This window comes from Euprymna scolopes, chromosome 25 (assembly GCF_053919585.1).
Source record: "Euprymna scolopes isolate OS-2025 chromosome 25, ASM5391958v1, whole genome shotgun sequence".
NCBI classification, from domain to species: Eukaryota; Metazoa; Mollusca; class Cephalopoda; order Sepiida; family Sepiolidae; genus Euprymna; species Euprymna scolopes.
The window spans coordinates 59914895-59934474 of NC_136506.1; the positions used below are offsets into that span (position 1 = coordinate 59914895).

General features: G+C 34.5%; 1 protein-coding gene across 3 annotated transcripts in view; it reads right to left on the bottom strand.

Moving 5' to 3' along the window:
- LOC145247372 (organic cation transporter protein-like) overlaps positions 1 to 19580 on the bottom strand; it is a 255075-nt gene that overhangs the window by 6154 nt on the left and 229341 nt on the right. For all 3 annotated transcript variants that reach the window (XM_080109052.1, XM_080109053.1, XM_080109054.1), the window contains 2 exons: positions 11714 to 11895; positions 2318 to 2469 (listed from right to left, as the gene is read on the bottom strand). In XM_080109052.1, coding sequence (XP_079965178.1) covers positions 2318 to 2469; positions 11714 to 11895 — 334 coding nt within the window. The remainder of the gene's footprint in view (positions 1 to 2317; positions 2470 to 11713; positions 11896 to 19580) is intronic.

Genomic DNA, 19580 nt, shown 5'->3' on the forward strand with positions numbered 1-19580 from the left:
CACATTTTTATTGTCATAGAAATTGGTGAAATCGTCCATTTTTCAATCAAATCGATTGTCTGCTCTAATAGGGGAGCCATTGCAGTGCACCTGGAAGAAGCTTTCGCATTCACAATGACTTAGTTCACAATATACTATAGCTTACATTGCACTGTAGAGAACCTACTGTTGATTTTATAAAATTATTGTTTTTATATAATGGCTTGAATTAAAGTTTAAAATGCAAAAGTCAAGTATCATAGTGCTCTAAAAAAATATTCATTTTGAATGCGTCCTTGTCAGATCAAAAAACCTACTGTTGATTTTATATGCTTGGCTTGTGCAGTGATAATGGCTTGAATTTTAGTTGAAAACGAAAAAGTCAAATATCATGGTGCAATTGTGCTTCAAACAGAAAGATTCATTTCGAAAATGCTCCGGTCATATCAAAGAACCTTACTGTTGATTTTATGTCAAGCCTTTCTCAACTACATTTGTGATGTTAGGCTGTGTAAGGTGTTAACTTTGGTCAAAATATACTCTTTCTTTCTTCCATCAGATTATTTCGATTATCAATACTTATCAAAAACATTCTGATACAAAACCTATCTTAGAACACTGCCAGGTACATAAAGTACCTTTTTGTTCATAGTAGAGATAGAGATTTCTGAACTAAAATCTTTGATAATTATAGATGTGCATCATGAAGACCCCACAATGAATCAATATCAGTCAGATTGAGCTGTTTTTTATTTTATTTTTTGCAATGTTTTTCATTCTATGGTTGTTCACAAATTTAGAATTCCAAAAGAAATTGATTTTTTTTGTGTGATAAAAAGTCAATTTCCATGTAATTATTTGAAAGGAAATTTTGGCGCGGGTTTGTATTACTGTACACATAGATTCGAAAAAGTTGTCAAAAAACAAATATATAACAAATAAATGTTATCAAAGGCAAGATAAGTTACTTTTCTACCTAACTGGATATATTTTTTGTGTTTTTATTCAGCGTAACATGTTTATTCAGCTCGAAAAACATGCAGTGTTTACCGATGTATTGGAAAATTCAAAATGGCAGCCGACTCTCTCTCGGAGAGGGTACGTTTGGGAAAAGGTACTATAAATAATAAACTAGACAAAATACTGTTAGAAAACAACCGAATACATGTCAACTTATGTCACGGTAACATATATTGAGCGAATTTCTAACAGTATTTTGTCTAGTTTATTATTTATAGTACCTTTTCCCAAACGTACCCTCTCCGAGAGAGAGTCGGCTGCCATTTTGAATTTTCCAATACATCGGTAAACACTGCATGTTTTTCGAGCTGAATAAACATGTTACACTGAATAAAAACACAAAAAATATATCCAGTTAGGTAGAAAAGTAACTTATCTTGCCTTTGATAACATTTATTTGTTCTATATTTGTTTTTAAACAACTTTTTCGAATCTATGTGTACAGTAATACAAACCCTTTGGCGCTTCTACGCTATTGGGACGAAATTTCGGAAATCGTATAACTGAATTTCACATGAAAACAATAGTATCTACGTACTCCTCATATTTTTAAGATGATTATATCCAAAAATTATGAAAATCGATAAAGTAGAAAATAAATAGAATTTTATGAAATTGATCATAAGACACAGGAGAGTTCAAAAGGGAGGTAATTTTTTGTTTCAATTTAACCAAGATGGCAGCAATTTTTCACCTGCTACTACGATTAAAGTTGTTTTTTTAATAATTCAGTAATAATCAGGTAATTCTGACTGCATAATTTGGAAGCTACCATTGTAACTTCTTAGAATTGACAAAATAAAATCAGTTGAAACCATTGTTTTTTTTTTGAAAACTCCATTAATCGACTACAAAATCTCGTCCCAATAGTGTAGAAGCGGCAAAATTTTTTTCGATGATCATCAGCAAAATTGAGGTAAGTACAAATAGGATAGTCCTCATCCGACTGGGTATTAAGAGTTCAGGAGGGTTAAGCAGATTTATATTAGATATTTAAGAAAAAAAAGTTTTTTTTAATAATATTTCAATTTATCATCTATTTAATTGTAATAAACAAAATTTAATTGATCAAACTAACTTATTCACCTTGATATTTTGTAAAGAAAATTAAGTGGAAACATTTTCTGAGATTTTTTTTACTTCTGCAGTCAAAGATTGTTAAAAACAGGCAAAATAATTTCCTCTTCCTTGATTGACACTGATTCCTACCATTGCAATCATATTGAAATTGATTGAAAAATGATTTCTCAAACCTGAACTTTACTCATTTTGAAGACATTTTGTCTTTTGATATTTCAATCCTCAATTTTTCTCTTACCTGCTCATCTTTTCAGCATCTTTGATTGTATCGGGTAATTTACGCCCTTTTGTTTCTGGTAAGATCTGTGACAAAGCACCTGCGACAATAGCAGTCAATCCAAACAACAACAAGGGCAGAGCACGACCGATGTTACCACCAATAAAATGGCCCTGCAAGCAAAGAATTTGGCATGAAATAATTTTCAAGAATTTCAATATTTTTTTCCGTTTTATCCATTAAATGTGAATTGATCACAAAAAATGATCAATAGAACCACTGAAGAGAATTAAAAAAAAAAATTGACTTAGAAAGGTTGATTTGGTTCAATAGGTTGCCGAAAAATAGTGGCAAGATGAAAGCATGAACTCCCTGTCAGTGGAACACGTTGCCATGGCACTGCTTCCTTGTACATTACAAATTGTTTGTCTTCAAATTAAATGTCAACAGATTCTTATCTAGAATTTTTTGCATAAATATTCAGACCTTATCCTGTGACTCAAGTTTATCCTCAAGTGACATCTGGCCTTAATAAGTGGTGTAAAAAAAAAACATTCAAGAAATGTTTTTTTTTATATTTAAATTATTATTGTGTGTGTAAATAACAAAACAAAAGAAGCATCCATCACCTTAAAAAGCCTACAAGGATGAATTTGATGAGAAATCAATTCTACAAAAAAAATGTTGTTGCATTACAAAAGTGAAAAATTATGCAATGAATTAAAAAAAAAAAAAAAAATGGTACTTATACACTTATGTTCCTATTTACTATGCCTCCCCACGGGACAGAGTTAAACACCAGGGTCGTTTTTTAACGTGGAGAAAAGGAACAAAAATAAAAATTGTCTCAGTCGTGAAGGATTTCTCCTCCACTGACAGAGAACAAGAAATTGAAGTGCGGCATCTGAAGAACAGATACTACACTTGTTACCATGCTGAAATAATATTATTTAGAAAGCTATTCTTAACATGGGTAAAGGGGGTAGTAATTATTCTATACTTTCATATAACAATTTAATAAAAAAGGATATTGTAAAACTTGAATTTAACTTGAAAAAAATAGTGGGGCATCATAAGCGCATAAGCACCAAAACAGTTTCCATTCGTTTGACATAAATGATCTATCGATGAGTGAAAAGAGCTAAAAAATAAAATGTGCCGCATTTTTAGGTGAACAATTTGTATAAATCCACAGAAATCATTAAATGTTGCCAAAAATCAATGACAATCTGAACAAAACTTGTAAATTAAAAATTTCACAATTCACAAAATTAAATGACTACAAGTTGATATGTCATTAAACAACATTAGCCAACCTTATTCATTCTGTACATAATACACAGTAAAAGACAATACCACAGTTTGTAAATTTTATCAGAGTATATTTCTGTTAACATTTTTTTTTCTTAAATAGCCCTTTCTTGGCCATACACTACTCTTATCAAAGTGTAGTATCTGTTCTTCAGATGCTGCACTTTCATTTCTTGTTCTCTTTCGGTGGAGGATCAGTCCTTCACGACCGAGACAATTTTTTATTTTTGTACCTTTTCTCCACGTTAAAAAAACGACCCTGGTGTCTAACTCTGTCCTGTGGGGAGGCATAGTAAATAGGTACTCTTACTTTCAAACTGGAAAAAAATGTGGGGAAGCGTAATGGTTGCTTTTCTCCTCAAATCCAAAGGGAGACAAACGGACATCTTTCACTCTAATAAATGTGAGTGATACATCAGACACAATGGAATGAGGAAGATAGAGAGGAAAGGGAAAATTTTATGAAGCCCCCAAGTGATGTAACATGGTTAATGATTATCATATTAAATTTAATGTCTAATTTTACTTGTAATTATTTGAAAGAAACGCTGAACAACTTTAAGAAATTGACTTCCAAACCAACCTATCTCTGGCTAGGTCTTTATTAATCCATCTTTCTTTCAAATCCATCCCTATAACTTTTCCTAATGTTTTCTTTGGCCTTCCTCTGTGAACTGATTCTACTATCTCGACTGTTTTACATCTACTGAGCCACGGACTCTCATCCATTCTTTCAATGTGAATATACCAACAAAGTCTCCTGTTCTATATACATCTCCCTATACTATCCAGATTTAATCTTCCTCTGTAATCAATGTGTTTTTAAGGTTTGTATTACACATCCATTGTATTATTCTCATATCATTGTAACACATGTTTTCTTCAACCCTCACTGGTGAGGTTTCACTTTCATACATTATAATACACTGCATACAAAACCTGATAGACTTTTTCCTTGATCAATAATAGTGATGCTCTGCTGGTTAGTAATGGCAAAAGTTTCTTGAATTTACTCCATCCACTCTTAGTTCTTGTAATCACACTCCACCCTGTACTGTATTGGTTTCACCAAGGAAACAAAACTTCTGAACAACTTCAATAGCGTAGCCAGCTAAATATATTTTCTCCACATTTTACACAATATTTAGTTGGTGTGTGATGTATATACGTAATTGAAAAAGAGTGTTTTCGGTGGATTTGGATTGATATGAATGAGAGATGTGTGTGTGTGTAAAATAGAAAACTCATATTGTTGAACATTTATTCAAATTTTCAAAATATATAAAAGGTAAAAATGTGTATGAATATTCATCTCCCTCGCATTATTTCAAGTTAGCCGAGTTTGATGCAACTGTTAGATGAATGTTCATCTTGAATGCAATTGACGTTATGCGTTCAAAGCTAAACACATGATATTCAAATGTGTATTTCGTATTAGTCACTACAAACATATTTAATAACTTTTCCATTAAATGAAAATAAAACTCAACACCACTAATTGAATCAAGAATCTTAACATTTAAATCTTTTTTACTACTTAAAAAAATGTAACATTTCAACAATATATTGAAATGGGAAAATCCTAAAATTAAATATTTGCATGAAAATAATACAGAAGTAAAGAAGTTTATTATTTTTTTTTGTCTAATTTGCATATCTTTTCAATTTTTGAACTCCTACAATTATGACGCCAGCATGTAAACAATGAAAAGACAAAAGAGAGAATTATAATCATATACGACACACATGAAATGCATCTGGTCCATGAGAAACTAAGTGAAAAAGGATAAAATTTTCTTCAGGATTAAATTGTTGCCTATTTTGAGTTATGATTGCTGAAGAATATCAGAGGGGAATTACCAAACTGAAACGTTTTTAATGAAGTGATTTTTTTTAAAAGACTCTTTTTCATCCCAAACAAGACATATTGTTACTTTGGAAAGTAACGGTTTACTATTTTGGATTGTGTTTAACACGAGTCTGTGGGGAGTTGAGTATCAAGATATGTTCACATTACATCTACACTTCTGCAAGTTAGTACAGTTAAGGAAGCCGGAATTCCAAAGTTTAGTAGTCTAAGAAAAGGAACTATTAAAGAAGAAGGCTTTCCAGCATCTAGGGACCTCAATAATGAAGGGGTGAAATTTTGCTGCTTGTCAGGTTAGTCAGGGGGCACAAGTGCTATGAGTTAATCAGAGCATATTCCATTAAATATCTGTAAAACAGGCATAGGGATGCACATTGTAGTGATGGGATAGAGGTTGGAGCTCGACCAACACTGTGGGATCTATTAGATTTGAAACGTTTTAGGACCCTGTATAAGAGTGACAGATTAGTGGTAGATGCACCAACCCAGATGTAGCAACAATACTCTATGCATTATGTGAAAATTGTGGCGATGTAAAGATATAGAATGCTCTCTGGTGTAATTTTCTAGCCTGGCAGAGGGTTACAGCAGCCTTGGCAATGTCCTCAGTGTATCTGTTCCAGTTCATGTTGCCTGTGAATGTTAGGCCGGGAAGTTTGAAAAATACTCAAGTAAATTTTTATGTAAGAAAAACAAAGAGTAGATCAACAAGTCATCTACTTTTTATGGGTGACAATCAACAAGCAAAATAGTCACGTGACAATCAACAAGAAAAATAGTCACGTGACACATTAATGTCAATAAATCTTTAGAAAAACTTGTACTTATTGAGTTTTAGAATCATCTCAAACTGATATCTAGGCAATAGATTAGATGATTTTGTAAATTAGAAGCACAAAAATACTCATGAAATGGCAACTTATGGCAACATAGCGGATATTTATCATCTACAATGAACATTGTCATACAAACATATGCGTATGGGACAAAGTCAGTGACAAAAAAGAAAACATCATTGGCAGGAAAAGAACTTTTAAAATAAGAAAGAAAATCCTAACCCTATCTCTAATTCATCATAAAGTATACAAGGCTTCAACTAAAACATAATCCTAGCAAACACCTAAAAACCTACACATAATAATCATTGCTTTGTTAGACCATGCACATGCTTAAACAAATCTTAAATGTATCACGTGATGTGGTAGGATCAATATTCGTTGTGAATATAAATAATTCAGATTGGAACTGCAGACAAAGAAAAGCACTTCTAAGACTTCCATTATTAAAACAATTATGGTAATTCATATTAAACTGAAAACGCAATGAAAACAGTTTATGATGATGGCTATAAATCAATAAATGGAAGATTGTAGGTTGCAGGCAAATCACACGTGACAGTTGATGTGTCTATCTTTCATCCCTGGGGATGTACTCGACTATGCAGCAGCAAATGAACAGAAAAAAAAAAGAACTTCATGTCAGCCACTTGGTACTGATTATCAAGATCAAAGTGTTGCACATGTTTATACAACTTCTGACGAATGTGTTCAACCATTGGTTTGATCAGGGCTCTAATCTCAAGTAAAGTTACAAAGGGAATGATCACATTGCTGAAGAAACGGAGCAGATATGCTGGGAAGGAACTAGATGATTGCTGATCTTTAAATCTGTTAAACACAGAGTTAAAGATCAACATCCTTTTGAACAAGTTGCAGGGTGTTATTAAAGAGTTGATCGAGTCTGAGCAAAATTACATTGTGGAGGGGAGATCGATTCAGAACAACTTGCATCTCACTCGTACGATACTAAAGAGAATAGAAAATAGTATGAGGCTGTGAAGATAAATTTGGGTCAATCCAAAACTTTTGACATGCTCGATCATTGCTTTTTGCTTTAGAGATGCCAAGTTTTGAATCGGATTTCTGTTAACTCAATCTCTGTTCTGTATCACTCACTAACGACACTGATGCAGGTAGATAGGTATTCAGAGTTATATTATCTCCTAGTCAGTGTGTTAGGATCGTCCAATGTTTGCTCCTACTCTACATCTTTGCATTTGCGCTGCTACTTCGCAAAGAAGAAGTGAAGCACTGGATTTGCACACACATCTTTATTCAACATCCTTGTAAGGGAGGCTTGGGGATGTCCGATTTAACATGTCATCAACATACCGAGAGACTGGCTTTCTTGAACTTTTACAGAGGAATCTGTGTAGAACCTTACGCCTTTCCCAACCTTGTTCTTGACCTTTCAGCAAGAGCCATCGTAGCACCAAACTGTGCCATAAAGCTTCCTCGGTCCAGTAATTTCTAGGAACTCCATTAAATTATTATTTTAATTATTAATTTTTATTAATTAAAAAAAAAATAATGATTGATAAAAATTGCAAGGTTTTGCACATAAGTCAAGTATGAGTACATGTTCCCTGCCTGAGAATGACGTCATGCAGATTCTAGTCCTGTTGAACTCCAGGGTTAGGGTTAGCCTTTTAATTGAGTGCATGAGTTCCGTCCCCTGGTAATAAAACTCCTTCTGACTTATTTTTTGTCTTCGCTTCTTCCAAATTGTTCTCATCTTGGAAAAACATCCTCTATTCTCTAACACTGTCACTATTTTGTTTTTCTTCCACCCACTTCCACTTACAATTTAGAGATTTATCCTCTTGTTTTCATCATTGAACAAAGCAGAAACAGTGATTGATAAAAAGGGTTGGTGTGTTTATTTGATTTTTGTTGTACCACCCCCTATTACCAATGAATTTGGAAAATCTTTTATTTATAAATAAAATTTTAAATTTGCAAAACATTTTCAGGATGTTTTGCAGTAGAATAGCCACCAAATGTGCTATTGTGACTGAGGTATGATAAAGAGTAGGATATTCAAGTTTTTTTTTTACCATAGACCAACGATCTCCATTTTTCCCAAACTTTTGATGGTTTTGTGCTTAATTTGTTCAAAATACAAATGTTATATTTTTGCAAATAAATATTTCAAAGTGTAGTATCTGTTCTTGCCTTGTGTCACTTTTCAGGAACTCTATGCATTTCAACTATAGGCTCATATCTAATTTCCTTCCCTGGAAGCATATTAAATTACTTGACTGATTTAATTTCCTGTTTGCTATCAGGACACTTGTTTTAATTTGACTATCAACATGATCAGTTGCTATCCTCATAATCACTGGCAACTTCGTCTAGTACATAGACTCTCAACCTGGGGGCCATGGCCCCCAAGGGGGCCATGGCAATAATTTAGGGGGGCCATGGTGGAATTTTCTTTTTTAATTGATTAAGTTGACAATAAAATTTTGTTACCTACATAATATTGTTACGAATGTGTGTGTACGTGTGTATGTATGTATGTGTGTATGTATGTGGGAGAGAGGTGATCGAATTATCTCAGTGTGGCCTTGGATATCAGCACGTAAACATGTGGGTATAATTGATTCTGAACCATACTGTATACTGTTTTACTTATTTTGTTCGACAATTATAAATGCGGTCGCTGTTTTCGTGTGTGAAATATTTGTGCACTTCCTTTATTATTTTCTTATTTTTTGGTATCATTGTATTCATGCTCATTCCCTACTCAGGTATTCCTGCTTTTTTTTTTTTAGTGCTAATATTGATGTGACTCGCTATTCTTCTCATAATTTCAATTGGGGCAGTGCTTGTCAAAGGAGGTGTGTTCTTGCTGTAGAAAGTACATTTCAGCTTGATAGGTTGAGTGTGAATGTTTATCATCTTTACTCTCTCTGTGTATGTTTGTGTATGACTGTGTGTGTGCTTAATGTGTGAGTCCATGGATGTATTATGTATGTGGATATTTGTGTGTTTGTCATTTTATCACTTGTCCTATTTATCTGTCCTTCATTATCATTATTTTGTCTTATCACTTAATGTTTGTTCTGATGGTCTGTCTTCTTTATTTTCCCTAGATTTGCGATGGCTACTAGTGTTACTAAGAAGCGGAAGTACAGTGAAGAGTACATTAGCTACGGATTTACATCAATTCTCGCTGATGGCATCGAGAAACCTCAGTGTGTACTGTGCTTCAAAGTGTTGGGGAACGATTCTATGAGGCCTAGTAAGTTGAAGCATCATTTGCAGACCATCCATCCACAGTATGCTGAAAAAGACCCCGATTTCTTCAGGCGCCATGAAAGTAGTTTCGGAAAACAGAAACTGGATGCAACTGGTGCTTTCCAACAACAGACCTCAAGTGTAGTTGAGGCATCATACGAGGTTGCCCTTGAAATAGCGAAGCAAAAGAAGCCCCACACAATTGGTGAAACCTTAATTAAGCCATGTACTTTAAAGATGGTCAAGCGTGTTCTTGGAGATGCAAATGAACGTAAAATTCAACAAATTTCCTTGTCAAATGACACAGTGAAGCGGAGAATTAATGAAATGTCAGATGACATAAAGGAAAAAGTGATACAGGAGATCAAATCGTCTCCAGCTGGTATGTTTGCAATACAACTGGATGAGTCAACGGATGTGAGTTCGTGTGCACAGCTACTCGTGTTTGTTAGGTATATTTTCTTGTGTGATATCAAGGAAGAATATCTGTTATGTACACAGCTTGAGACCACCACAACAGCTGAAGATGTGATGGAAAAGCTATCTTCTTTCTTCAAAGCTAACAGGATCCCATGGGAAAATTGTTGTGGAGTCTGTACAGACGGGGCTCCAGCGATGCTGGGATCAAAATCAGGGTTCCAGAAGCGTGTCAAGGAAGTAGCTCCGAATGCCAAGGGGGTTCATTGTATGATCCATCGTTTTGCACTGGCGTCGAAAACCCTCCCTGATGAACTTTGCAAGATCCTGGAGGCAGTGGTCAAATGCGTCAACTTTGTAAAAGCTGGAGCTCTGAACTCTCGCCTTTTCCAGAACCTCTGTAGAGACATGGATTCGGAGCATGAAGCTCTCCTCTTTTACTCCAAAGTGCGCTGGCTTTCCAAGGGCAATGTTGTGAATCGAGTGTTTGAACTTCGGGGGGAGCTAAAATTGTTCCTGGAAATGCAAGGGAAAGATGATCTGTTGAGTCACTTCAATGAGGTTTTGTGGGAGCCACGTCTTGCATATTTAGCAGATATATTTGAGCAGCTAAATAGGTTGAATCTGAAACTACAGGGCAAGGAAAGAAATGTGTTTCACCTGATGGACTGTCTTCGTGGATTTCTTGCCAAGCTCCAGAATTGGCAAAGGAAAGTCGGTGCCGGGAATGTTGCCATGTTTGAAAACCTTTCAGCTGTCCTTGACGAGAATGAAGAAGATAGTCTGCTTGACCCATTACTAAAAACTGAAATCACCCAGCATCTGAGATCCTTGGAAAGTGAACTTAATATGTACTTCCCAGAATTCGAGGAGGAAGAAGGGAAGTTGGTAAGGAATCCATTCTCTGGCACTCTTGATATTACTACCATTCCCAGTGATGTTCAGGACGAGTTCCTTGATCTCAAACATGATTCTGCTGCCAAAGATCTCTATGAAGAAAAATCTCTGAATGTATTCTGGTGTTCGATGCATCAGTCATATCCAAAAGTCAGTGAGATTGCACTTCGACTACTCTTGCCTTTTTCAACTACCTATTTATGTGAGTCTGGTTTCTCCACCCTTCTACAAATCAAGAATAAGAGCCGCAACCGATTGGATGTGGACCCCGACATGAGATGTGCATTGTCAGTGACACAACCTCGGATTCGTCAACTGACTGAAAAGAAACAATATCAGCCTTCCCACTGATGTGTGATAAAGTATGCAGAGGTTAATTGAACTTTCTCCCATCCAAATCAAATTTGCTATTGTCTGCTAGTCTTTTGTAGTCTAGTGATGTAAGTTAAGCATATCACAGAAATCTATCAATATAAGATAATTATGACTTTAAACTTTGTAATAAAGCAAGGGTGTTCTCTTCATCAACATTTTATTTATTCTTTTTTTTCTGCGCCTTTTTTGGCAGGGTGGGATTTGGGAGAAAAATGAAGGGGAGCCACACGAATGTTGAGAATTCATGAAGGGGGGAATGGAGTGAAAAAGGTTGAGAACCAATGGTCTAGTACCACTCGTTCGGCTATTGGCTCAATCACCTGTTCTGGCGACTTTGTTCAGCCGTCAAATAAATTCACTTATCCAGCCACTGACTCATCAACCGACCTAGATACCACACACACACACGCACGCACGCACGCACGCACGCACGCACGCACCCTTTGAGATAATGTGAAGAATCCTTACCAAATCGGCGATATAAGGCGCCAGCACAGCTCCTATTCGCCCACAGGTTGAAAACATACCCATTGCACTGTTTCGCAGAACAGTAGGGAAAAGTTCGCAGCTGTATAAATACACAACTCCAAAAGCGGATGTAATTCCTAGCTTTCCTATCATTGCCAATATCAAAATAATCCATCGATATCCTGGAAAAAAAAAAGTATTTTAATAAAAGAGAAAACAAAACGAAATAGCAGACAACTGTGCATATAATGATAGCCACATGATTTAATGCAACCTCATAAAGTCATCGAGATTGGCCATTGTGAGTGTGTCGTCCAAATTAATGAATCGCTGAAAAAGGAAGTTTTTGAAAATTATTCCAAAACAAATCCATCTCCATTTTATTGGTAAACTAATTTTAAATTATTTTTTATTTATTACATACTTTTTCAACAAAACTAAAATTAATTAATTATTACAAATTTCATTTTACTTTTTTTCTAATTATTAACAAAACAACATTGAATAAAGCAAAAATTGATAAACAATGTTTTTACCTAGTATCACAATGCAGACCATTTTTAATTTAAAAATTAATCTTAAACGTGTTCAAATTTACCCATTACCGACTATTTTGAGGATTTTTTTAAAACATATTTCTTTAATTTCGATTTTTAAAATAATAATAATATACAAAAAAATAATAATACAAAAAAATAATAATACAAAAAATAATTATACAAAAAAATAATAATACAAAAAATAATTATACAAAAAATAATTATACAAAAAATAATTATACAAAAAAATAATAATACAAAAAAAATAATAATACAAAAAAATAATTATACAAAAAAAATAATTATACAAAAAAAATAATTATACAAAAAATAATTATGCAAAAAAAAAATAAAATAAAACAACTCTAATAACTCTGAAAAAAGAACATTCACCACCTTATTCTTTTTTGCCAATATGCAAATATTTTTTATGGCAAATGGTGTACTTAATATGCGAATTGCCAGACTTACAAATCTCCTAGCAAAAGAGATCTCAGTGTATAACATTAAGGGGAGGGGGCAGATAAACTTTGATCATTACCCCTCCTCCTACTCCGATCTCATCATCATCATCACACACACACATTTAGCAGTTGTAGTTACTTCCTTCTGTAGCTTCATCAGAAATGCAGCAAATAGTTTTGGTCATTTCTCGCGTTGGTTCCATAGAGACCTGACCTGTTGCTCTTCACTGTTTTCACTGTTTTCATTTGAATGATTAAGATTATTTATCAGCTCAGTGGGCAGCCTTATCTCAAAACTGACGCCGATAGATTATTAATTGATGTTTCCCTCATTTTCTTATTTTTGTACCAACTGTTAACTCCTTCTCATCTGTTTGCCAGTCGTTTTGTAGTGCATTCCAGTCTTTTGCATAAGATTGCAAGACGAATTTTCAATCAGGCAAAATCAGTCAATTGATGGTCGACTGCAAATCCACCACTTGTAAGATACATGAAAATCATGGACTATTCTATTCATCGCACACATCCAATGCTTTATCTTATCCTTCTTTGGTTGTTTTTGTTTTACGGTATATCAACCCTTTCCAGGTTATTTAATGCCGAATCCGGTGATTTTGAAGAAAATTTTTTTAATAGAATATATTTGTTTTTTGCAAGTCATTTTCTATTTAGCCCATAGTTAGGACCCTAACAGGTACTACCACTCCGGGTCAGAGTGGACCTGGGAGCAATGACAATTAAAAGGTGGCTCCACACTCCCCAAAACCCGCAAGCTGGGGCCTCACCATCGGATATAGTTTAAGGTCATATCCAGGACCTTATCCTTCTTTACCCATTCAAAAACGATAATGAATTAACTAAGGTTCACACCACTAAACACTGGTATTAATTTAAATAAACTGTATCTGCAATCACACTACTGAAATAGTGCGTAAAAAGTGCAAGATTAAAATTTGAAAGAAACAAAAAATTAGCAAAACGTTGTTGTCACCTTTGTATTTTTTACAGATTCAAATGGTAACTCACTTTTAGCGTATCCATTATATAAATTGCTCCACCCAAAAACAGAATCCAAGAAAAAATTATAAAAGGACTGAAGAAATAACCTGATAATCTCACACTGAACTTATCAAAAGTTATAATGAAAAATAGCACACAATCCAGAAATATTGAGTAGAAAGTAGAATGTAGCACGAGAGAAATAGCAGAGAATATGCACCACAGATGAATCGATGGGAAAAGAAGACTGTGCTAGCTTTTAACAAAGAATGCAGAGATTTGAAAATGACTACCTCACACAAAAAATGCACACATGATAAAATAAAACATCGACAAATACAAAGAAATAAGAAAGCTAAATCCACTCTAGAGACGAGAAGAAGAATGGTGAAAAAAAAATACAAGTGCCACTTACAAAAGGAAAAGAGGATAAAGACGATTTGTATCTATTTGTAAAGAGATTGTAAGAAGAGTAAAAACTATGTGCCGTTATGGATTACAAAGAGTTAGAAACACAAAGAAGGAAAGCAGATGGGAATATATCATAAGAATGTATTAAAAATAAATGGAAAAAGAAGTTAACTATTATAAACTCTTCTTGACATTATGAATAATAATAATAATGGTCATAATAGAGCGGCTTTCTTATAACGAACTTTGAAATAATTTCTGACAACCCATTACTTCTTTACTTTCTACAAACACAAAATTATGTTACTCGAACTCATTATTGTCTTTTCAGCCCTTCACGACCAAAGCACTAAACTATGGGCAGTAAAATAACACAGTGTGGCTCAAAATACCCCAAAAGAACAAATACAAATCTCAGTCACCATAAAAGTAAAATCTTTTTTGTGTGTGTCACACCGTGACAGACAATGCTTACAATTGGATGTAAAATAACTTCAGTGAATGAAAAAAATGTAAGTGCTAATCAGATTTCAAAGCATGGAAAATTTTACAGAGAAGCAAAAAAATAGACATTGCCTATTCTCTGAGAAAATATTGTATACATTTACAAATGAAGAAATAATGAAATGAAGAATTGGACAATGCGAAAAATATTAGTGCGATCAAAAATGTAAAAAAGTGCAAACAATTTTGTTGAATGCAATTGCAGCAAAATGAAAATTGGTGAATTATGAATTGTTATATACATCAAGTTACACGAGTTATCTCCCCTTGACTGGCATTACTCCCACCATCACCATTGCCTGCAACCTCCCACAACACAATCACGTGGTATATCGTAGTAGCAAAAACTACTACTCCTTCTCAGCGTTAATAAAGATTTTGTTCCGTTCACACGTCTCTCTCTCTCTCTTCTCTCCATGTTATCACTAACCCTTTACTAATACAGTCCACATAATACAACATGGTATCAGAAAATAATTACAAACCTTAATACTCACAAACGTAAAAAAAAAAAAAAAAAATTACATACACATGTATATATATACACAAAAAAACTATGGAATTTCTGCCGCACCCCAAAAAACTCAACTTTTCATCAGACAATCTTAGACAAGAATGGGAAACATGGAAAAACCAATTCAAGTTATTTTTACAAGCAACAGAGTCAGATAAAAATCCGGAGAAGGTTAAAACATCGATACTATTGACCTGTATAGGAAATGAAGGAAGAAATATTTACTACACCTTCAATTTTGAGAACGAAGAACAAAAATACAACTTGGAAAATGTGATAGAAAAATTTGACTTGCACTGCCAACCAAGAAAAAACCTAACTTTTCTCACATACCAATTCTTGACTTGCAAACCAAAAGAAACGCAGAGATTCGTGAATATGTTACTGAACTACGACAAAAAGCAAACAAATGCAAATTTGGAGAATTTACTAATAAAAGACATTCTTATCTGTGGCATTAACGATAACATGCTTCGAGAAGAATGCTGAGAGAACCGTCGTTGGATTTCGAAAAAGCAATTCAAGCAGGGCTCAGTGCCGAAGAAATGAAGAGACACTCTAAAATAATGACCACGTCAGATACAGAAAATATATCGCTAATTCAGGGCAGGAAGAAAAACAAAAGAACAAAAAACAAGATGTCTGTCCATGCAGCCTTTAAATAAGACAAAAAGCCCGCCAAAACACAGTACTGGATTGAAAAATGCACCTATTGCTCTGGTTTGCACCAGAAAAATAACTGTCCCGCATAGAACAAAACCTGTACAAACTCTGGAAAAAAAGGGCATTATGCACGAATATGTCGAACAAAAAAGAAAAAATTATACAATGTCTGACAATCAAAAAAAAAAAAATATATATACACGTGCTCCAAACTGACAAGCGAAAATTAAAACTACATTTATTAATTTTAAAATTGATACAGGAGCTGAAGTGAATGTAATACCAGTAAAGATTTACAACACAATAAAACCTAAACCTAAATTAACGGAAACAACAATAACACTAACTGCATACAATAGTACAAAAATTCAGTCCACATAATACAACATGAATGATTTGATCCAAAACTACTGAACATAAAATAGCAAAATCCTGACTAAGAAAGAAGCTTCCTGCAAACATATTGAATTCACTATGTTGCATAGCTATTATGCAATGCATCTTAAGGAAGATAAGTCGGTTCACATGTTCTGATTCACTATTTGGTAGGGACTTATGTTTTTAAGATATCCGTTTGATCGAATGATGTCGAAACACACACACACACACACAGAAAACGGGCCAAATACTGCTAGATTGCAAAGGAAGTCTTGGAGTATCTGATGGTATCCGCAAATATGACAGAAAATCAAAGAATGTGATCAAATCTTGAGGAGGACAATAGATACAACCCAAAGATATAGGTGTAATTTTTAATAAAAATTAAATGTGAAATAAGGAATAAATCAAGAAACAAATAAAAAAAAATGGTTGTCATGAGAATGAGACAGAATGAAAACTAACGAGAGTGACATTCAAATATGGAAGCCGTTTTGTAACAGAACTCAGTTCCAAAATAGTTTCGATGCACTCCGTGAGGTCACTGAATATCAATAAAAAATTATTCAAAATTGAAAAACCATATTCATGAAAATCTCTGCCGAACTTATTTCAAACCAAATGCAAAAATTGTGATCCAAGTAGATTCAAACATGTTATGGTCACGTGCAAGAGTTATCAATGCTGACATAATTGTTGCAGTTGAAGAATCACGATATGCAAACATAAAAAAATAACTTTTAATGACTTTCGATGTTGAAAGACTTCATGCGTATATTTACAGAAAATAATTCTATATTAAATCAAACTACAAATTAAAAAATACACACACACACACACATATATATATATATATATATATATATATATATATATATATATATATATATATATATATATATACAAGCACTTTCAAAACTGCAAAGAATGTTGCTACATCTCCAACACGCACACACAAAAAACAGCCGAACACTTTATCTTGTGCAGAATCTTTGAACGTTGTTATTTTTTCCTAAATAATAAATAAACTTTAAGCATAGACAGAAATAGTATTGGTGTAGAATTTTGTTTTGCTTATTTTTTTTTTAAAATCGTAACCATATTTTTTGTATCATATAATGATATGTTTGTCTTTGACGTTAGAATATTTGTTGATGTAAATTCAGTTATTTCCTCATCATTGTCGCTTTCTTCATAATTGTTTTATTTATTATTTAGTTCCGACCATCGTGTTTATCTAAGACGGCGGCGCGGCGCCCTGAATGGAGAATATGTTCACCACCATATGTGTTATCATGAAAAAAAATATAATGGAATATCCAGTCTTCTCATTATAATCATATGCATCCACACATGATAAATACACGTGCAGTGTACACGCTCCTTCTATTTTTACCAGAAAAGAATATCCTCTAATTAATAAATCAGCGTGGGGGGGGGGGAGACGATTTGTTTTTATTTTCAGTTAATATTTTTGGCGAGACTATATAAAGTTACAAAATCCAGAAACAAAAGTATTAGAATTTTGAAGGTCAGACTTGGAACACTTGGTGCGCTCACTAGACATCAAACATTTTGCTTAGCGCACCCACTCCAGCTAGTCATCCATTAACCCTAACCCGTTCCTCTTCACTCACCACAAGCCAAAGCTTTGTTATTCAAATAACACGTAAGTGTTCTTTTGTTTTTTTTTTCTTTTGATCATCGCTCGTTTACCTCTTCTTACTACAACCACTATCATTAAGCTTTTCATGCCACTGAAACACATAGCCATGCATACTTAGGCAATTGCACTTACACATCCACATTTATCTCACACAAAATAATCAATAAAATGTCTTTTTTTTTTTACGTTTGAATGTGAACATTTGTATTGTTTATGTATGTTTTTAGCATTTTTGAATTTTCGTCTGTGTTCAGTGTGAATTACCTACACAACCAAATAATCCCCACATTTAAAAATTCTGGCCTGATATGTCTACTAAAGATTTTGGGCGATAATAGTTTAATCTCTGTTGATTTTCGTAGGCGAGAATTTCTACAATACACGAATGACTGTTAAATAAAAGAGAAATTATGGACATACATTCTAGTAACTAATTGTATTCACCCAGTTTTTCTTGCGAACGTGTTCGAACATGTTTTTTTTCCTCACATACACCCACTCGCATGTACGCACACACACGCACGTATATACACATCCACGTACACACACATGCACGCTCGAGCGCGCGCAAACATACACACATTGGTAACGTCACTTCCTTTTAAGTGAAATCCAGACAGGTGCAGTCAGAACACTGACCCCGGTATAAAAGTCAACAACAACGTTCAACTTTCTCTTTCTTCCCTTTTGCCTTGGGTTATCAACTAGATAAGTTTGCGTCCACAGCTTGTGGCCTGAAGACACTTCCACGTGGCCGACTGTTACCATGCACGCGCATCTTTACTGTGGTCAACCCTCTCTCTCATTTTCTACATGCTGGACTGCCATTTCTTTCCCCTACTTTATTCCTCTTTTACCATGCGCATAGTCGTCAACGACTGAACTGAACACGTATTCCACCTAAACCATTTATTTTCACCAGAAAATAAACGACATGTTTATTTTATTCAGGAATCGATTTTTTTTTCCTTCCTTCCATTCATTTCATTATTTTATTTTGTAGCGAGTTAGGATTATTATATCCTGGTCCGCAACAAATGATGATGACGCCTTAATTTAAAATGAAATGAATGTGTTTGAACGAAACGCGGTTTAAACTAAACTCTTCCACACAAATCCATATTTGACGCTATTTATTTTTTATTTTTTATTTTTTATTTTTATCTTTTACATTTTCACACCAAACAAAGCACATTGCCACTTTGGTGTAGGGGGCTACTATCAGGGGCAACAACTACTGGGGTACTATGTTGGGATTTGGGCAGCAAGATGTCGGTTCACGCTACACTTGAACTTCTGCACGTCAGTACAGTTGGGGAAACAGGGACCTGGAATGGAATTCCAGGGTCTAGCGGTTCTGGGGAAGAAACTACTGGAGTAGAAAGATCTTTTACATCTAGGGATCTCTACTGTTTGGGGGTGGGATTTAGCTGCCTGTTGGGTTTGTCGAGGGTGTCTACGTTGTGGGGGCACAAGTGTCTGCAGTTCGTCAGAGCATTCACCATTAAAATACTTGTAGAACAGGCAGAGGGATGCAACATCACGTCGATGGGAGAGAGGCTGAAGCTTAGATGCCAGTTCAAGGCCTATCAGATTTGCGAATCTCTTTTCAGCCTTGTCTAGGAGCGAGAGACTAGCAGCAGATGCACCAGCCCAAATGTGACAACAATACTCCATACATGGGCGAATGGTGGCTTTATAGAGGTACAGGATACTTTCGGGTGTTAGT